Source organism: Molossus molossus, unplaced genomic scaffold (genome assembly GCF_014108415.1).
Source record: "Molossus molossus isolate mMolMol1 unplaced genomic scaffold, mMolMol1.p scaffold_m16_p_6, whole genome shotgun sequence".
NCBI classification, from domain to species: domain Eukaryota; kingdom Metazoa; phylum Chordata; class Mammalia; order Chiroptera; family Molossidae; genus Molossus; species Molossus molossus.
Window position 1 is genome coordinate 10,828,863 of NW_023425399.1, and position 21,983 is coordinate 10,850,845.

The 21,983-nt window shown below is 48.3% G+C and overlaps 1 protein-coding gene across 2 annotated transcripts in view; it reads right to left on the reverse strand.

Annotated features, from left to right (window-relative positions):
* Positions 1-21,983, reverse strand: part of EYA2 (EYA transcriptional coactivator and phosphatase 2) — a 221,686-nt gene that overhangs the window by 103,989 nt on the left and 95,714 nt on the right. For both annotated transcript variants that reach the window (XM_036244581.1, XM_036244582.1), the window contains one exon: positions 19,731-19,847. In XM_036244581.1, coding sequence (XP_036100474.1) covers positions 19,731-19,847 — 117 coding nt within the window. The remainder of the gene's footprint in view (positions 1-19,730; positions 19,848-21,983) is intronic.

Here is a 21,983-nt window from a genome sequence, read left to right on the forward strand (position 1 = left end):
AAAGAGGCCAGAAAGAGGCGTGGCTTCCTTGCCATGTGGACCCATAACTTTCATTGCCACTTTCATGCACCATGTGACATAGTCTCTGTGCCAATAAATCAGTCAGGAGAGGTTACAATGTGCTGTGGTAACAAACATCCCCAATGTTTCAGTGGCTTAAAACAACCAAAGAGGATTTCTCCCTCCTGATGTAAGTTCATTGAGGGTCAACAGAGGCTTTATTCATGGGAGTCGCTCAGGGGACCCAGGGCACCCCCCAATCTGAACACACTCAGAGATCTTGGAGGGTCTCGTATTGGCTGCTGAATGCCCTGGCCTGGAAGTGACATGGTCATTTCTACCCTCAGCTCAGTGGCCAGCACTGATCGGCTGCCTCTCCCCCACAGCCCTGCCCAGCCACAAGAAGGGCCAGAAAAGCCATCCTGCCACTCTAGGTCATTTTGAGTGAAAGCAGGGACTAGCATTAACGGCAGCCACAGTGACTCACTCAGGCCTAGGGATGAGCCAACCCAAATCAACCCGTATCAGGAGTTGGCAAACTTTGGGCTGTGAGCTGTCCACTTGTTTGTGTAAATGAAGTTTTACTGGAGCCCAGTCATGCCCACAGCAGCGGCCATGGTATAATAGCAAAGCTGAGCAGTTGTGATGAAGACTGCATGGCTTGCAGAGCCTCAAAATGTTTCCTACTTGGTTCTTTTCAGAACAAGCTTGCTGACCCGTGACCTAGATGATCCCTCCAGAAGTACAATTCTGGGGTCCTGAGCTATATCTAGTAGGTTTTGACATTTGATTTTTCTTGGCCTCTATTGCTCTGCCCTTGAGTGATCAAAAGTACTCCATGGACTTGAGTCTCAACTAACATCATAGACAGCGTCTCACAAAAGTGTCACAGAATTTTGCAAACACAATGGCTTGTGTTTATCAAGCCCATACTATATGCCAGAGACCATTCTATGTCTTCTTCTTATTCTATGTCTGATTATTACAACAATCCTCTGAGTAGGGAGAACAGCTGACCTAGCTGAAGAAGTGGAGGCACAGAAAGGCTAAATAACTTGTCCGAGATCACACAGCTTGCAAGGGGCAAAGCTGGAATCTAGACCTGGGCAGTGGGGCTCCAGAGGCTGTGCCCTCACTGGACACTGCTTGGCTGTGCACCTTGAGCCTGACGTCAGCGGCACTACCAGGAGGTGTGACTAAAACACCTCCCACGTCTATCAAACCCAAGGAACCTATATAATGGACGAGAATGTTTTACAGAGATTCAATTAATGGCTCTTATCTGGAAAAGACATCTCCATTCATTAACTCGCTGGTAGACAGAAGGGACTAAACACTGACTATCTATTGCTTTGGTCTACCCGCCGTGTACCCATTTCATCTTGCCCCAGGGATGGACATGTGACTTAGGCAGGGCCAGTCACAATCCCTGACCACAGGGCTGGTTGAGGAACCAGTCAGAGATCTCCGAGGGAATTTTTGAATCTGGATCTGGGGGAGAGAAGCAGAAGAGCCCGTGGTGGGGGTGGGGAGGTAGCTGGCATGACTGTGGAGAACATGAAAAACCAGAGAGGCACACTGGTCTGTCTAAAGCCATCGGGCAGTTAGCGGTAGACCAGGCCCACAGTCATTCAAGCGTGAGTTCTGCAAGATGCCATGCATTCTCCTTGGCCAGGGTGTGTCCTGTGGACCCACAGCCACCCTGGACTATACTGCTGTCCTGGCATAACTGTCACTGGTGTTCCCTTTCATACTGAAAATATGCCCGGGTTTGGGCAACGGGCAACAAGTTATGTGGTCACTCCAACCATTGCGCTAGTCACTAAAAAAAAAAAAAAAAAAAAATCTTTCTTTTCCTTCATTTTTAACCTAGTTATTTACATTTCGTTCAAAGAAAGCCAGAAATTTAAGGGGTTTACCAAGTTACATTTTAACCCATTTAACATATGTTCTTGAGAAAGAGGAACTAGCCAAACATGTCACAATAACGTGAATTCAAATATATTCTTTGTGGCATCATTTGTTATCCTAGGGGCAGCAAACATGTTCTGTGAAGGGCCAGAGACTAAATATTTTAGGCTTTTCAGGCCACGAGTTCTCTGTTGCAGCTTCTCAGCTCTGCCATTGTAGTGAGAAAGCAGTCGTAGGCAATGTGAACATGAATGGATGTGGTGGTGCCAATAAAACTTTATTTATAAATACAGGTTGCCTGCTGGTCCCCTGTAGTTTGCTGACCCCTGTACGACATGGGAAAAGCTGGTAACTCCTTATAGGCCCATCATTATGCGATTCATTAAATAAATTATGGCACATCGATTCAGTGGGGTACCATAATGTCATTCCAAAGCAGGTTTGCAAAGAAAGTGCAACGAGATGAGAAAATGCACAGAATATTTAAAGCCCACAAAATCTAAATCTACGAATTCAACATAATCTAAATTTGTTCAAGACTATACGCACGCTAAATTAAAAACATAAAGGGAACTGGGAGAACCAAAGATAAAGCAAAGTAGCTTAACTGAATGGTGGGAATACAGACAATTCACAAAATTTCCTTTACTGTGCTCTTATGGTGTTTTCCAATGATTCCACAATGAACATATATTTTTAAGGTTGAGCAGAAAGAAATTATTATTTAAAGAAAATTCAGCCCTGGCCGGTTTGGCTCAGCAGTTAGAGCGTCGGCCTGTGGTCCGGAGAGACCCGGGTTCGGTTCCCGCTAAGGGCATGTGCCTCGGTTGCAGTTTGTCCCCGGCCCTGGTCGGTCGTGCGGGTGGCAGCCACTCGATGTGTTCCTTTCACGTCGATGTTTCTCTCTCTCTCTCTGTTCCTCTCTCTCCGTCCCACTCTACCTGAACAAAATATGGAAAAAATGTCCTCGGGTGAGGATAAAAAAAAAGAAAATTCAGCTTTCTTGTTACCAAGCCACCATCAGAAAGGACCTTGTAGGTAAACTTGTCCAGAGTCCCACAGTGTAGGTTCTGACCCATTAGTGGGATGCATAATCGATTTATATGTCCTGACTAGGAAGAGAAGAGGACTGTGTTTTATTTCTGTTTTTTTTTTTTTCTCCAGTGAAACAGAGAAAATATCAGAGTACAGAATATAAGAGTGGATGTTGTGTTTTTTTCTTTTTAAATTTTTTTTCTGTATTGATTTTAGAGAGAGAGGAAGGGAAAGGGAGAGATAGAAACATTGATGAGAAAGAACATCTACTGGTCGCCTCCTGCATGCCCCCCACTGGGGATCGGGCCCACAACCTGGGCATGTACCCTGACGGGGAATCGAACCAGTGACCTCTTGGTGCATGGGTCGATGCTGAACCACTGAGCCACACTGGCCGGGTGTGGGGTTGTTTTCATAGAACCTTTGTAACTGGTTGCACACACAAATATCCACACATTAAGTGTGCCCTGGGCCGTGATATAGAATGTCTTTCTTAGTGTGACTGTGATCAAATAGGACTGACAGCCATTGATTTCTAGTCCAACCCTCTCCTCCTACAGCTGGGAAAGCTGAGTCCCAGAGAGAATGTATGTCATCCCCGATACTGTCCCATGCTGGGCAGACCCCAGAAGATGAGCCCACCTGCCCCGACCTTCCAGGCCAGGGCAATGGCCCAGCCCTTCCAGGGTGCAGTATCAGATGTCCACATGATTAATGACCCCAGGGCAGGTCACAAGGCATGAGAGAAGTTCAACCCTCTGTAACAGCGAATTCTAAAAATCTGGCCTCTGAGGTCACAAATCTCACCCTCCCCAAGGTGGAGTCCTCCTGTGCATTTTTGGGCCACACCCCTGTGTTGGTTGCAGGGGTCTGTAACGAACCAGCCAGAGGAGCCTGGAGCGTTGAAAGGTCAGGCAGCTGATTGGGCCCCAGGGCAGCAGTGGCTGGGATGGCCCTGGGCTGTGGCTTCGCTGGAGAGGCGGAGATGGAAGGGCTGGGAGACCTGGCCAGGCTTGCTGCAGAAGCTGGAAGGGGTCTCCGGATGAGACACACACACAGAGATGCAGATACAAAGTAGCAAGGACAGCAAATGGCCCAACCAAAGTTCCAGCAGCAGCCAATACTCCTGGTAGCAACCGTACTCTGCTGCCTGTGAGCTCCCGAGGAGGAAAGATACCATGGCGAGTCCATAAAAATAATAGCAGCCACATGCATGAAGAGCCCTGACTATTCTAGACACTGTCCTAAAACCCCATGCATGTATTACCTGGCACCGAGCGCTCCAAGAGCCTAGGAGGTCAGCTACTCCTCTAGACCCCATTTCACAGATGAGAAAATCAAGTCTCAGAGACGCTCTCTGCTCAGGTCAAGCAGCCAGTAAGTGCTGGTGCTGGGATTCAAACCCAGGGGTCGGCTTTTCTGTGGAGCATGAGGAGCCAGGAAATACAGTAAGGAGGGTTTATTTGAACGGACTTTTGAAAGATCTCCAAGATTTGTTATTTAGTGAAAAATAGAAAAGGCAGTTTTTAAAACAAGATGCACAGCAAGATATTATTTGTTGAAAAAGAACAATTTTCCAGTTGGAGGAAAAATACACACACATGCATAGAGAAATTACGAAAAGATATACACTAATATTACCTATGTAATTGGAAAGAAATATATAAAAAATGTAAAAGCAGTATAAACAGGCAGGGGGTTAGTGTCTGAAGCTGAAGCCTGGGGCTAGTGGACACCAATGAATGTGAAATAATGCAGACAGAGAACACCCTCCCCCAGGGAGGGATTCCCAGCAAACCCCCTTGTTCCCCTTTAGCAACTGGACTTCTACGTGCAGAAAAAATGAGATTATGTATCTCACAGCCTGACTGCGGCTTCAGTCTGAGCAAAGATAGATTTGCAGTGTCCGTCTGTCTGTCTGTCTGTGTCTCTCTCCTAATAAATGGCTCCGCTTGAGGCTGTTTCCTCCCTCCCCTCCCAGCCCACACCCCTGATACCCTTGCAATTCCTGAGCAGAAGGCGGCCGGCCGGGAGAAGACCGCTCTCCCTTTCTCAAGAATGACCCCTGGACCTCGACTAGGAGCTTCCATTTCTGTGTCTGTAGTCTTTTGTTTTTGTTTTTTGGTTCACTGTTGTCTTCCCACACCCCCCTCTCCCTTCCCCAACATCCCTTGATTATCAGAGAGATTTATCACGGGACATTTCCAACACATTTGCAGACACAGACAGACCTTGGTGTGAGCTCAGTTCCTATTCCACTGCCATGTTAGAAATAAACATGAAAACAAAGAACACCAGAGCAACAAGAGCAAAGCCCGCCTCCGGGTCCCTGTTCCTTTGGGAGTGAAAGGACCCAGATGACTCTAGAATGTTTTGGACAGCGTCCTCAGGACCTGGCGGCTGTTACGGGAAGTGCTACGAATGTCGGCTCCACTGTGCCCCACCAGAAGGGCTGGAGGGAAGGCAGGGCCAAGGATGGGGTGGTCCCCATCTCTCCCAGACCTTCCTCCCGGGCTCCTTGCATCTCCCATGACCCCCCGATATTCACTCTCCCCACAGCAGCCAACTGGTCTTTCTAAGATGCAAACCAGACCACCCTCCCTGTTTTAAAATGCCTGGTGGCTGCTGGTGCTCTCAAGACAAAAATCCAAACACCTTCACGTGGCCACAGGGCTCTGCAAGGTCTGCCTCAGCCACCTGCCGACCTCATCCTCCAGCTCCCTTGCCCTGGTGACCAGCTGCGCGGGCCTGTCTTCGGGAACACTCATGACCCACGGCTGCTTTTCTTACGTGTGTGTATCAGTACTACGGTCACCGGCTCAGAGACCCTGCCCACCCCCCAAATCAGACCCTCCGCCCTCGGTTTCTCTCCGCTGCCTCTCCCTGTTTATTTCTGCGGAGCACTCTTCACTGCTGACATCATGGCGACATGAGCTCATTTCCTTGCTCAGGGTTATGGACTGAGGGTGCCCCCATTTATATGGTGAGGTCCTAACCCCCTATTTTGGCTGTATTTGGAGATGGGACCTTCAGGGAAGTAATTAGGCTAAATGACGTCATAACGGTGGGGTTGTAATCCAATGATAGGACAGCAGGTGGCCTTATAAGAGAGAGACAACAGATCTCTCTCTCTCTCTCTCTTTCTATACCCCCCCCCCCCCCAGCACAGAGGAAAGGTCATACGAAGACACAGCAAGAAGGTGGCAGTCTCTAAGCCTGGGAGAGAGCTCTCTCCAGAAATGGAATCCACTGGAAACTCACCGCTGGACTTCCAGCCTCCTGAGTTGTGAGCAAATCAAGTTCTGTTGGTTGAGTCCCCAGTCTGTTTTGTTGGGGCGCTCCAGCGGGCTAATACACTGCCTGTGTCCTCTCCTTGGGGCACACATTCCATGAATGCGGGGCTCGACTGTCAGCTGTGACCTGCACCTGGTGTGCCCCTGGAACAGAGCTGGTGCTCACGAGTGTCCGCAGAGTAAATGGCAGATGGTCTTCCCTACATGCACCATCTCTCCCGTGCCCATGCCCGCGCCACGTAAGCCAGTGTTCTCGAGGGTGTTGTGGTATCCCTCGGGGTGCCTGGAAATTGGTGGGGACACTTTTATTGGGGACCTACGTGGTACTTAGAGGTGCCACGCATTCTGCAATGCATGGTCCAGCAAAATGAAGAATTTTCCCAGGTTCTACCTGGCTTTTGAATGTTCGACGTTCAACCAGGGAGGGCCTGGCTTTAATGACCTGAGCCTGCAACACAGGGGTCAGCAAACTACAGTCCGGGGGCCAAACCTAGCTAGCACCTATTTTCGAAAATAACGTTTTATTAGAAGAGAGCCTTGCCCATAGAAAGTATCTATGGTTACTTTATTTTTATTTATTTATTATCATCAGACAGAATGGGAGGAAGGAAGAGAGAGAGAGACAGAGAGAAACATCAATGTGATAGAGCCACATCGACTGGCTGCCTCCCACATGACCCGACTAGAGGCGGGATGAACTGCAACTGAGGTATATGCCCTTGACCAGAATCGAACCTGCGACTCATTGGTCTGCGGGCCAAACTGGCCAGGGCTCTATGGCTACTTTCAAGCTGCAATGGCAGAGTTACAAGTAATTGGGACAGAGACATAAGGTCCACAAAGTCTAAAACATTCACTAACTGGCCCTTTTACAGAAAAGTTTGCTACCTCATGAATTAGCACACCAATTCATTTTACAAGTAAATGCAAAGGATTTTTTCCCAGGATTTTAACATAGATGACGCTTTGCAGAAATGCTACTGTAATGTGTTCAACTGCAGCTGTACTATACCATAGTGCATTCCACTGTTCCTTTTTTATTGATTTTTTTTTTTTTTTTGCGAGAGAGAGACAGAGACATTGATTAGTTGCCTCCCGTATGTGCCCAACTGGGGATTGAACCCGCAACCTAGGTATGTGCCCTCACCGGGAATCAGACCCACCACCTTTGCACTGGAAGATACTCCAACCAACTGACCCACACTTCCCAGGGCTTTTGTTGCATTCAATTATTCTTAATTGAATATTTAACAATAATCAAGTGAATAGTTAACACCGATATTCAATTATGCTATGCAGAAAACAAGAAAAAGAGACGGGACAGATGAAAGTCATAAGAGTTATAAAGTTAGGGAGCAAGTAGCTGGTGAGAGGTGGCAAAGTTCTAAAGCTGCGTCAAAAGCAGAAAACAAGAAAGCCAGTCACCTCGCATTAAAGACAGAATGAACGAGACACACGAAAAAACATGGAAGAAACACAAGCGTTGCTTAAAGGTAGAAGAAAGTAAAGGAGCTGCTAAACCCTAAACAGTAAGTAGAACCAGTTCACGCCACCTCTCCAGCGACAGTGATGTCAGCCCTGAATTGGCCACCCACTGGTGACAATCATTATGACACCATCTGGCCCCAAGTGCCCTCTGCCCTAGAAATACGGACAAAAGCCAAGGCTGCCCATCAGGGGAGTGGGGAGTTATAGTGTGGCCTGTTCACCTCCTTGCACCCTATCTTTAATGTGTTAACTTCCAGCTCCTTCCCACTGTCTTCCAGTTTCTTTTAAATTGATTTAATCAGCCCTGCCTGGCCGGTTTGCTCAGCGGTTAGAGCGTCGGCCCACAGATCAATGAGTCGCTGTTTTCATTTGGGTCAAGGTCACGTACCTCGGTTGTGGCTCGTTCCCGGCCCTGGTGGGGTCATGCAGGAGGTAACCAGTCGATGTGTCCCTCTCACATCCATGTTTCTCTCCCCCTACCCCGACTCTACCTTAAGATAAATGGAAACAAATCCTTGGGTGAGGATAAAAAAAGATTGATTTAATCAATCATGATATTCAAGCATCTAAATTTGTTCTGTAAGCCTTGGCCCCAGGACCTCTGGGATAGCATGTCCCTGGAGGCTGTCACTGATGACACCACCACCACTGTTCCCGGAAGGATGGCTGTCCTCTGTTTGGCACACCAAGAGCTGTCTCCCGTGGCAGAAAGCCATGCTGCTGGCGGCCACACTGCTGCGATGTCTGTGTCACCCACACAGCCCTGGGTCTTCACGTACGTGTGTCTGACCATTTCATCATGTAACCTAGTGTGGTCATGCCCGGGCAGTGACATGTTCAAAAATGTCGTTTATAAACTCCTTCACTTTACAGGAAGGGCATCCTGTTTGACTTTTAAAAATATGTGTAAGTAGGTTAAATTATATCTGAATAAAATTTCAAGTTAGCAAAGAGTCTTCAGAGATGGCCACCTTCCCGCTGTGCCCTCAGGTGTGCACGAGAGAGAGATCTCTCTCTTCTTCTTCTTACAAGAACACTAATTCCTAATCTAACCCTAGTTATCGCCCCCAAATCCCATCTCCAAACACGATCACATTGGGGTTAGTGCTTCAGCATGTGACTGTCAAGGGGACGTAAACATTCAGTCGTAACACCGATCAGCCCCCCTCCCCCACCCTGCAGTAACTGGGCCATGAGTGGGCTTTGAATCATTCTTTTTTGTCGTTGTTGTTTTTCTTTGGTTAATCCTCACCGGAGGCTATTTTTTTCCTTTGATTTTTAGAGAGTGGAAGGGAGGGAGGAAAAGGGAGGGAGGGAGAGTGCGAGAGAGAGACAGATAGAGAGAGACAGAGAGAGAGACAGAGACAGAGACACAGAGACAAAGAGAGACAGAGAGAAAGACAGAGAGAGAGAGAGAGAGAGAGAGAGAGAGAGAGAGAAACAGCAATGTGAGAGACATATCGATTGGTTGCCTCCCACACACACCCTGACTTGGGCTAGGGATCAAAACTGCAACCCAGGTACACGCCCTTGACCGGGAATTGAACCCACGACGCTTTGGTCCATGGGCCGATGCTCTAACCACTGAACCACAGTGGCCGGGGCAGAATCACTCTTTAGAGTTGTGCTGCCCAATATGGTAGTCACTGGCCACATCCGCCTTTAAGTTATAATCAACTAAAATTAAAGAACACTGAAAATTCAATTCCTCAGCCGCACTGGCCACGTTTCAATGCCCGGCAGCCACACTGGCTCGTGGCGCCGTGCGGGACAGCAGAGTCCCGCGTCGCCGTCATCACAGAAGGGCCTCCGTAGAGTGCTGCCCTAGCACGCTGTTCACCAAGCGCCCGCAAAACTGTCTCTCCCCGTTTTCACTGGTCCACCCCCGTGGCTTCTGAAGATGGAAGTGACCAGACCAAAGCTGTTACATAACCAGAAAAAAAAGGCCATCCATTGAGCCTCTATATGTCCTAAATCCAGAAGGCTTCAGCTCAGGCAGGAGGCAGCAGCCTGCAACACACATGAAGGTGACAGGAAGGTGACCACCCGGGCAGAGGTGTTGCCTGGCGCAAGGGTGCTGACAGGTGTCGGCAAACCTCGCCCACGTCATCGTGCGCAGAAGAGTTGCTGATTCACACCAGGAAACCGGACCTCAGTCCAAGAACCTGCTGGATGCCAAGCCTGGCTCCTGTCTTGACCGACACAGTGAGACCAGACAGATGTAGCCTGCTCGGACTGGCTGGGCAGGGACAGCCTGAAGTCTACGGCTGCCAAGAAGAAACAGGGAAATAATCTCCTTCACTAGGAGGCCACTGGGTTCCAAGTCGGCTCGAACCACACCCACCATTCAAGTCCTCTGGGACATGCCTCACTGATGAAGTAAGCCAGAGGTGAGGACCAGAAAGGGTGAGCTTTCTGGCTTCCCAAGTCGCTACCTGGGGAGTGCTTTTCTCCTTCCATTCCTGGTCTCAGGACGTATGGTTCAGTTAAGAAAATACGGCCCTGGCCGGGTAGGTCAGTTGGTTGGAGTCGTCCCCATACACCACAGTTGCAGGTTCTGTCTCGTCAGGGCACACACGACCATCAGCCAATGAATGCATAAACAAGTGGAACAACACACTGATGTTTCTCTCTCTCGCTAAAAACCAATAAAAAAATAAGTAAAAAAAAAATATGGAACCACATGGCAAGATAGAGGCATAAAAACCAGCCTTTAACCATGTTCACCTGCTTCACAAGGTATTTTAAAGAGAGTGTTTAAATCAGTCGTCAACATTGAACAAGAATGAGGTTTTACATTAAAATATAGTTTTGAGGATTTCCTTGAAAGAATGGACAGATTTGGCCTCTTTGGGGCTCCACTGCAGCATAACACCTGTCCCCCAACTCTGATGGGCCTCCTCTCTCCAGTTTGCCACAGACCCCGTCCCTCCCTGTAACGTCGCTCCTCCTCCTTTCTCTCTTTTATTTAGAAGAATCTCCCAGAGCAGGTTCAATCTACAGAATTGTAGAATCAGTTTAACAAGAGGAACAATTAGTTTCTGATTTGAGATGCCAATGTTTCTTTTTAGTTTGCCATTTGTTTTTCTGACTTTGCTTCTGGTGTTCTCTGCCATGCTGAGCAAACATCCACAGTCACACTCGTCAACAGTGATGGCCATAGGATTTCTGAGTCAAGGTAGGAAAAGCCTTTGCCACTCCAAGGTTATAACAATTTTGCTCATTCTCTTTCTACTCCTTTTATGGTTTTACTTTTGACATTTAAACTGTTGATCCATTTGGATTTTTTCTGGTAGACAGTGATAGGAGTAGATCTATTTTTCCCCCAGATGGCCAACCAGTTATTTCAACTCCATTCATTGGGCATTCCATCTTTCCCATTGACTGAAGGTGCCATCTGCCCCATGTTCTAAATTCCCTGATGTTTGTCTCTTTCAGGATCATATTCTCCTCTATTGGTCAGTCTGTTCATACTCTAGAACCATGCTGTTTGGACTACTGTAGCTTTATCGTATGTTTGGATTTGGGTATGCCTAGCACCTCATCACTCCTCTTTGACATCGTTTTCCAAGTCTAATCTCCTAGTTCACAGGAAAGTAAACAAAAATCGGTCAAAGACCTGAAAAGACGATCAACTTTGTAACATATTTGCAAATTAGTATTACAAGGAGATGCCGTTTTTCATGCATCCGATTGGCAAAAAACTACAATAATGAGATGCCAGGGGTTGCTGCTGGTGGGTGTTAAATTTGTACTCTCCATAGGGAAGGTCACTTAGCACTATCTACCAGTTTAAATGTGGACATTTCCCTTGACCCTGAATTTCTCACCTAGAAACTCTTCCTTCAGATACACTTGCAAAAAAACAGCATATTGGTGGCAACTGCAAAAGACTGGTAAAACCCAAGGGGGGACTGGTAAAATCATTTAGGGAACATCAATTAATGGAATAATTGTCATCTGTGAAAAGAATGAGAAAGCCCTTTCTACATACTGACTTAGCAAGTTCTCCAGGGTGTACAGCCGAATGGAGAAAGCAAAGCGCAGAAGAGTGGGTCTAGTATGTTACCTATGAAAATAGGAAAACATAACAGTGTTTCTGTCCTAATCTGCAGTCTTCCTGAGAGGCCACGCGTTGTGCAAAATTGTGCACTAAAATAATGAGGCTTACGAGTAAAGCAGGCTTGCTTGGGCAGACTGCTCAAAAGCAATGCAACTTTGTAACCAGGGCCTTAACAAAAGCAATACAATCCCCGCCCCAAATAACAGCGCAGCGAGGAAAATAAAAAGGTAAATACAAAATATACAGTGAAGTGCTCCATTAGACAGAGGACCTGGCTTTAAAAAGGAGGGGAAGGTATCTTCACGGAAGGGGGCACAAGGACAAAAGAGGTGCTGAATGATGGGAACAAGGGCAAAACGTGCGAAGATTGGGGGGAACTATAAAGTAATTCCTCAAACACGTGAATGAACCAGTGCAGCATGACTGCTCCTTCTGGTCCAGACTGAGTCACAGGAATTGGATTTACCGTCTCCCGTGAAATTATTTTAAAACTAGATTCCAAGACATTGGGCATCAGTCGTTAAGACAGTGATGCGTGAGAGAGGGAAGATGTGCTGAGCCGTATGACTGCCCCGGGGGGGGGGCAGTTACTAGGGAGGGGAACTGGGTGGTGCGCAGTGGCGTCTCAACCGAGGAGCTGGAGCTGCCATCCAAGGGGGCCGAAGTGAAAAGCACCAGCTGAGCAGAGTCCCAGAGAAAAGGGGGCGGCATTGACAGAGCGCGATGAAGAACTGCTGACGTTGCCTTGGGTGGCCACCTGAGTGCCGAACAGTGCGCACCTGTAAGGAAATGACTCAAGGCCGAGAAAGAACCACTTCAAAAGAGTCGAAGGAACAATCCTCAGAGCTCCTAACGGACCTCAGATTCGTATTTCTCTTTTCTCTGATCACAGCTACTTGAAACTGAGAGGCCAGTTCCTATCCCCACCGGCCAGAGTGGAAAATCTCATGATTCATGGAGCACTGGGTAGAACACTCAGAAAGACTTGCCTCAGCAGTGGGGGAAACGGGGCAGGTCGAGAGAGCCCCAGGCCCCATGCTGCTCTGCTCTCCCTAACAAAGCTCAAAGCAAGACCTGAAGGACTCAAACTATTTCCATGCAACTTAACTGCACCCCAGAACGAAGCTCAAGAATATTCACAGGAATACAAAAATGGCCCTCATCCAACAAAGTAACATTCACAATGTCTGGCATCTAATAAAAACCGGCCTGCAAAGAAGCAAGAAAATATGACCTATAACGAGAAGCAGCATCAATGAAAACTAACCGAGAAATGACACAAATGGGAGAATTAATAGCTAAGCAAATTAAAACAGTTCATGTTAATTCTATTCTGTCTGTTCAAGGAGCCAGAGGAATAACTGAATATGTTAAATACAGACGTGGAAGATATCTTTAAAAAGACCCAAATCAAACTTCTAGAGCTGAAAACTATATATAGAATGAAAACTGCCCAGGGCATCTTTAACAGCAGGGCAGAGACAGCAGAAGAAAAAATTAGTGAACTTGAAGACATGGGGGTAGGGGAAAAAATATGTGAAGAAATATGGTTAAAAAATGTCCAAATTGGATAAAAACTATAAACTCGCAGATCTAAGAAGCTCAATGAACTCAAAGTCTTAGGGTCATAAAAGAGATGACACCAAGGCATATCAAAATTAAATTGCTTGCCCTGGTTGGTTTGGTGCAGCGGTTAGAGTGCTGGCCCGCAGACCAAAGAGTCGTGGGTTCGATTCTGGTCAAGGACACGTACCTCGGTTGCGGTTCATCCCTGGCCTTGGTTGGGGTTGTGCAGGAGGCAGCCAATTGGTGTGTCTCTCTCACATCGGTGTTTCTCTCTCTCTCTCTCCCCCTCCCTCCTACTCTATCTGAAAATAAATGCAAAAATATCCTCGGGTGAGGATTAAAAAAAAAAAAAATTAAATTGCTTAAAGCCAGTAATAAGGAGAAAATCTTAAAAGCAAATGAACCAAACCACTTTATACCAGGAATTATACTGGCATCATTTCCTTACTTCTGACTCACATATGAGTTAGGCAATATAGGCAATATAATAGATTGTGTTCATATCTGCTTCTGTTTGCAAGAGGAAATTCTAGAGGGGTCCACAGAACCTACTTCAAGTGGTTCACCGCCGGGGGTTTGGAGACTGGGATGTGGGATGAGGGCGGAAGAGAGATTTTGGTAGATGTTTTAACTAGGCAAATGCATAGCCCTGCTCATGACATTTATAGAAAGAAAGAGTAACTTTAAATGCATCTTTTTTTCTTATGACAAAAGGAAATATATCAGCAGGAGGGGAGGCGGGGAGGGGCATGCGGTTTCCTTTCGGGGTAATGAAAATGTTGTGGAATTAGATTTGGTGGTTGCACAACTTCGTAAATACAGTGAAACCTCTGACTTGTACACTTTAAAAGGATAGATTTTATGGTATGTGAATTATATCTCATGGAAAAATAAATGAACAAAAATACAGAGAAAAAGAAATACATACATGTGTGCCGTGAAAAAAATCACAGAATTAAAGAATTTTAACACAGGAATGAGCCTAAAAGATCATCACAGCCAGGCCTTTCCAGCAAGTGCAGAACATCTATTTGGTGAGAGGGGCCCTGTTTAAATCCACCTGGGAAATCTGATAGCTGAATTCCATTCTCGTAGAGTCACAAGCCACGTCAGTCTGCAAAGGCTCTGAAAAGTCCTGCAGCAAAGACATCTATTTAACTTTGAGCCGCATGCTGTTTACCGGATGTACTTGACCATGATCTTCTCTGACCTCTCTGTGTTTTCAATAAGCATCTGTGAGCACTAGAGCTGTGAAACAGATCACAAGAGTCCAGTGACTTGTCCAAGGTCACACAGATCTCTGACGCCAGAGGAGGTGCTAGATCTCATAAATTGGACACAGACTGGCTCTGGAAGTCTCGGGCTGAGATCACGGGCTTATAAACCCTTTCCCTGGACTTGTCATTTTCCTACACGTTCTCCAACCACAGATTTCTATGCTGCTCTGGCTCATTCTGGGGTCCGAGCTTCAGCATTAGCAGTTCCTGGCCTTTGGTAAATACAAAAGGAACTTCCACTGAAGAGGGCTCACTGTTTTTCAGTCCCCCTAAAACAAAGAATTTATGCTGATGGGATGGTTCAGCAGGCTCCCATCTGGATTCCTCTTTTCTCTGGCCACAGCTACTTGAAACCGAGAGTTCAGGAAAGAGAAGTGAGTTTGGGAAGACCAAACACCATCAAACTTGAAATTTGGGTAACAATAATAAAATAACAACAACGGTATCTGTAGAGCACTTAGTTTGTGCCAGTTCTTCATGCGCCACACCCATTACGTCATTTAATCACACAGCACCCCACGCGGAGGTCCTGTCAGTGTCCCCATTTTACAGGGGAAAACGAAGGCACTAAGAAGAGACTTGGCTCGATGTCACATGCTGGTACATTGCAGAACTGGGGGGTTAACTCGGTCTGACTTCAGAGTCACTGCTCATAACTACCATGTTACAAAAAGAAGAATGAAAAGAACCCAGTGTTCATCTGACGTGCCTGAGAATCTTCCCGTGTGGCCCCCCTGACAATCCCATCAGGCCATCTCTCTTGCGGTGATGCCAATGCCCCAGGTGAGGAAACTGAGGCACAGAGACGCTGAGAGCCTCATCCAAGTCATGCCATGGAGTGCGGGACGCAGCGGGACTGACCGCAGCCCAGGTAACCTCCAGCGAGTTCTCACAACACCCTCTCGTGATGTTTTCTTCTCCTCTTTCCAATCTTTGTGGTCACTCTGTGAACAGCAGTCTTGGAGCAGGGAAGCCAAAAACGTAACAACAACAACAACAACAAAGCAAACCCATAAGAAACACATTTCAGCTATGAAAGCCCCTGGGTGAACTTCAAAAAAGAAAATAAACACTCATGCAAAGGCTGAGCGAGTGTTGTGAACTTTTCTCTCTTACGTTTACTGTACGTCTGCTGGAGAGGCGAGGTCTCCAAACGGACACAGATCTCCACGTAGGCCCGCGAGGGGCAAGAGCTCCGGAGGGTTCGTGGACGACCCAGGGAGGCCTCGGGCTATCGCATGCTGGCCCTGTGTCGTCCACAGCCACTCTGCTGCGTGCCTCAGTTTACTCCTCTATAAAATGATGGCACGGTCCCTACTTAAAAATATTTAAAATTATAATTTTAAAATAATCTGTTTCTCTCTCTCTCTCTGTTCCTCTCTCTCCCCCCCACTCAACCTGAACAAAAAATGGAAAAGTGTCCTCGGGTGAGGATTAAAAAAAAAAAAAAAAAAAAAAAAAAAAAAAATAATTCTTTAAAATAATTATTTTTTCTTTATTGATTTTAGAGAGAGAGGAAGGGAGAGAGAGATAGAAACATCAATGAGAGAGAACATCAATTGGCCGCCTCCTGCATGCCCCCCACTGGGGATCAGGCCCACAACCCAGGCATGTGCCCTGACTGGGAATCGAACTGGCGACCTCTTGGTGCATGGGTCGACACTCACCCACTGAGCCACACCGGCTGGGCTACTTAGGTTCTTTTTTTTTTTTTTATCCTCACCCGAGGACATTTTTCCATCTCTTGTACAGACAGAGTGGGAGGGAGAGAGAGGAAGAGAGAGAGAGAAACATTGACGTGAAGGGACACATCGAGTGGCTGCCACCCGCACGACCCACCAGGGCCGGGGACAAACTGCAACCGAGGTACGTGCCCTGAGCGGGAACCGAACCCGGGTCTCTCTGTACCACAGGCCGACTCTCTAACCGCTGAGCCAAACCGGCCAGGGCGCTACTTAGTTCTTATGCTTCCACAACATTATCATTTGAATTCATAGAAAAGAAAGATCCATTTCTGCTTCTGAACACGGACCGACTTCATTCCAGGTCAATGCTGTCAGGCCTAGAAGTCCGCCCCGGTCGCCCCTTCACTCCCTTGTCGCCTGAAACAAAGCTCCACCACCGTCTTCCCTCTGATAGGTGCACAGTGTAGTTCGAGAGTTTATTTCTCCTCTGGAGCAACTTGCAAAAAAAAAAAAAAGTTAATAGGAAGCACATGGGCATGGTGTGTGAGCGTTCTGTGTGTTTGTGTTTGAAAAAAATACTTAAGGAGGAATATGTCAGGTTTGCAACGTGCCTGGGCTGTCTCAGCGCAGTTTATGGCCATTAGCATTCGGCTGAGGGCACTTAATCGGGACAAAGTCCAGCTGCTGCCATCGCCTCTCCGGCATCTTGGTCACTGGCAGACTAAGAAAATAACCTGGATCAGTCTCGTGGTGGGGCGGGTGAGACACAGCAAGGGATGTTTTTCCATTGTGAGGGGCTGGGGTCCAGGCCAGGGCTCACCCACGGAGAATCGTCTTCTGGAAGGATCTACCAGAGTGGGAGGGCAGGATGGCGTGGTGGCTATGCCTGGCTTCAAATCCTCTGCCACAGCCACGTGCCCCTGGCCGTCACTTGCCCACTTTGCGCCTCAGTGTCCCCACCTGTGAGATGGGGGTCACGACAGAACCTACGTCACAGGGCCTCTGGGGAGATGAAGGGGGCAGTGTGTACGCGGAGCCTAGGAGTCCTGAAGGAGTCCAGGAAACGGACCAGCTCAGGCTCTGGAACTCCAGAAACCCGAGTCTGGAGCCCACTCGGAACACTTATTGGCTCTGTGATCTTGGGCAAGTAACGGCCCTCTCTGAGCCTCATTCATCATCTGTAAAGCAGAGCTGACGGTGCCCACCACCCCTGGGAGCCGTAAGGACCAGAGAAGAAGTAGCATTATTCTATACTTCCTGGTCCCAGGAGGGTTGCTACCTCACCTTCCCATCTCACTTCCCCTACTCACGACACCCAGATTTACCAGTCTCCTGGGGAGCCCTTCAACCATGAGAGCCCGCTCCTGCCTCAGGGCCTTTGCTCGTGCTGTCCCCTCTGCCTGGGCTGTCCTGTCTCCAGCTGCTCACATGGTTGGATCGTTTTCATCACTCGGGTCTCCCCAACCACCTGGGTGATGTCCGTCACCACCACCCAACTCACTGCCCATCACGCTGCCCTGCTTTCGTCTTTCACCAATGTCTGTAACCATCTGTTTGTGAATTGATTACTGCCTGTCTCTCTCCAAGAGAGAACTGTCTTTGTTGGTCGCCGTACCCCTGTGCCTAAAAGGGAGCCAGGCATGGAGCTGGGGCTCATGAATACAGAATAAAAGGTGAGTGGATGGGGAGCCACTTCCACATAACTTAGCTCACTTATTACACAGCGGGGTGGGGAGGGGGTGTCAGAACGGGGCAGGGTCGACTGTGTGTGCTGTTCAACTTCTGCACTGTCGAGGCCCCAAGGCTGTAAGTTCTGTTGCTATCGACAGAGCTGGGAAAAATTGGCTTGAGATCGGCCCAAATGCAAGTTCACGTTCAGCGTCTTCCCAAGTCTTTGTTATTGGCATTCGTACCACAATTCACTGCCCCTTAGAGAAGGGTCCCGGCAGCTTGTATCCTTCGGGGGAACTGAGAAAGGCCCCCTGGGATGAGAGGTGACAGCAGCGGAAGGGGAGGTAGGACAGCACCATGGTGAAAGCGTGGGCTTCGGGTGGGGCTGGGGGCTGGGGTTCTGTCAGCCCCCGAGAGGTCCGCCTGTCTGTTTCCTTTGCCTCTGTGGATCAGTCACCCCGTCTACGTCTGTTCCCTCTCCTGGCAACGGGAACACCTCCAGCACCAGTGCTTGGGAGTGTCGCGAAGACTGTGTGAGGTGACCGGCAACACCAGGCGTGGAGTGTCTGCCCTGTTAGCTGACGGTCTGACGCAGACTTTCCAAGTGCGGGGCGTCGGTGCCCATCGCCCCGTTTCTCCTCCACGCCCCTGGCTGTCCTTTCTCAAGGTTTTTTCCTGAAAGGCTGCCCTTACGTCCACTTTTAAGAAGGTAAAGTGATGATATACGCAAACAGTTTTCTTTCAGAGAAAAGCCACGCACGCATCAGCCCACCGCCTTGGCATTACCCCTTCAGGTTGGCACGTGACTTTTCAGACCCTTGGTGGCCGTTTTTACCAGCTTTCATGAAGGAGAAAGAGAGACCAGGATGGAAATCTCCCGAATCCCTGCCTCAGCCCTCTGCGCCACACGTCAGCCCTCACACGCTCCCAGCGGGGCACTGAGAAGGGAGGAGGCCGCGGGGGCAAAGGGTGGAGGCGGACACAGGAGAATCTCGCTGGCCAGTGTCTTGGTGTGTCTGAGGAGGGAGTTACACACTGGAGTTCTGTCTCCCCTTCTGAGGCCACTCTCTGGGGAGGCAGCCTCGAGCCTCCTGCTGAAACAGCCCCATAACCTGCCTGGCCAGTGTTCCCACCACCCAGCATTTGTCCGAGTCTACAGTGGACTTCCTGTCTCATCACACTTCAGATCCAAGCCAACGGCCAAGGTCCTGTGATTCAGCTCTGCTTCCTCTCCTCCTGTGGCCCCCTGACCGCGCTGGCCTTGCTGGCTTTACTTCTGAGCCTCAGACACATTTATTTCCCTCCATACGGCATTTGCACTCACCCCTGTGCCTGGAATGTCCTTCCCCTAGGTCTGCACATCGCTGGCTCCATCTCACCCTTTGGGTCTCTGTCCAACATCATCTCTTCAAAAAGCTTCTCCTGATGACTCTACCTAAAGGTACCCATCCCATCCCTCTTGACCCGCAACTGCTCATCGCTCCCTATCCAAACATCACCTTTATTTGCTTCATTGCATTCAACTCCTTCCAAATTACTCCGTTTATTTGTTGCTTTGCTTAGTGTCCGTCTCTATGAGGGCAGATCTCGCATCTGTTCTGCCCAGTACTGCAACTCCACTACTTGAGATAGATCCTAGCGCATAGTAGGTACTCAGTAAATCTGCGGAATAAATGAATGAATGACACTGGACGCGGGTAATGCCTTGGAGAGGGCAGGGAAGGGGCCGTGCCACACTGACCGTGCATCTGGTAGGTGTACGGGCTCTGTCCGGCGGGTGGGGTGCTGAAGCTGGAGCCGTAGCTGATGAATCCACTCTGGCCCGGGGAATGGTTCAAGCTGTCTTCTGTCTTAATGCCTTGGAAGGAGGAAGAAGAAGCACCAGGGACATGTGATTAGGATGTCACCCAAACAAGAGCTACTGAGTCAAGACAGCCTGCGGTTTTATCAGCTTCCACACGAGGAGATGCACACTGCTGGCGTGTGAGCCAAAGTTGGGCTAGAGACATACTTTGCTGCATATTTTTAAGGAAGATCTGAAAGTAACTGTTTTTGTTTAAAAATCAGGAGATTTCATTAAAAAAATATCGGGACTTATGGTTTCTCTTGAGCAACGGGATGCTGTTACGCCTGTGTTCCCAGGTGACGACAAGCGGTCCCTAGAGGCTTCCTCGTCTGTGTTTCCCAGGTCACCAGGATCCATGCTGTCTCCGAGACACTGAGGCTGGTTTTAAGGTGCTATTTTTTTTCACTGCAGTTGTACTTAAAAAAAAAAAAAAATCCCAGGACACTATGAGAAGTGGGGAAGGGAAAGGCAGGGCACGAAGGCCTCATATTTTGCACACGGGGTCGGTTTCACGCTTCCTGCCTGGCTCTGACGACAGCGAGTTCACGTCCCCCTACTGCACGGGGCAGTACCGTGTGTGGCTTGAAGCTCATCAGGAGTTTGGATAAAGTGTTAAATGAACCATCCTTCCTCTGTAAAGATGATTCCACTTAACCCTAAGACACATTCTTTTTCAAAAATTGTTCCCTGGGGGGACCTGCCTATCCAAAGGCCACAGTTACAAATCTTCCCTCTGTTTTGGCCAAACTCATGCTTCTCCGAAGCACAGGCTCCAATTCCACGAGCAACTGGCTGGGGAAGGGACTGCACTGAGGGAGGGGGCTGACCAGTTATCCAAAGCCCACACACTGTATTTTTATTGAAAATGTAATAAGCTTTGCTTATCTTTGTCTATCTCACAGGTGTCAAATAGTATTTTGATACTATTTAACTTTGTGTTTTTAAAAGAACGTTTCTCGTTCCAGGGATGGTTTTGTAATTGGTTTCCCTCCTTCTCACCCGTTCACCCCCATAAACGAAGAGCATGCTTCGCGGGGTAAAAGGATGGATTTGGAGTCGAGGGGTCTGTGCTAGAGCCCTGGGAGGTTTGCGTCATTCCTTGGTGACTCGGACAGTTTCTGCTCCTCATAAAATAAGGTGCTGATGCCCGCCAGCAGGGCTGTCGGGAGAGCAGAGGGAGGGGCAAGGATAAACAGATCAGGCTCTGAGTGAGGTACTTAGCAACACGTGCTTCTGTCTCCCGCACGACAATCCCGCAGAACAGGTAATACTGCGTTCCCACCTTGCAGATATGGAAACTGAGGTTCAGAAAGCCAGGCTGCTCGATCGGGGTCTCACAATTGGCCACTAATTCTGGGGTCATGGTTTTCCTTTCCTTCTCTCGATGCCTCTCAATAGTGGGTGTGAAAGGGTTTTGTGCGAAGGGCAGTGTAAGACTTCAGAACAGCAATGGTGACAGCAACAAGCAATATTTATGGGCACGTTCTTTGGCTGAGCCCACTAGGAAGGTTTAATGGTGTACTAATGTACCTGGAGTCAAATTCAAATTCCCTGGGGGGCCCCAAGGTCCTACTTGGGCTCTGCTCACCCCTCTGACCTTTGCTTTTCCCAAGTTCCCTTGCTCACCCTTCTCCAGCCATGTGCTCGTTCATCTTAGTGGCCAAATGGAAATCCCAAGTATGGAATATCACTGCCTATTCAGCCAGTCCCCTGATTCTAATGTTCTTACCATCACTGCCCATGATGGAATAGACATGTCTCCTCATGCAATGTGAGAGTGTTTATCTAGCTTGGATATGAGGAATGGAATTGCTGAGTCAAAGACTATGCACATTTTTTCATTGTAAACAGACACAGACAAAGCTGCAAGAATATGCTCCTTCCTTCCTTCCTTCCTTCCTTCCTTCCTTCCTTCCTTCCTTCCTTCCTTCCTTCCTTCCTTCCTTCTTTCCCTCCCTCCCTCCCTCCCTCCCTCCACAAACATGCAAAATAATACTCTACATCAGGGGTTGCGAACTACAGCCCATGGGCCAAATGTGGTCTTTTGCCTGTTTTCGTAAATTAAATCCTATTGAAACACAGACATATTCATTCATTTGTGTATTATCTGTGGTGCTTTCGCGCTCCAGTGTAGAGTTCAGTAGTTAT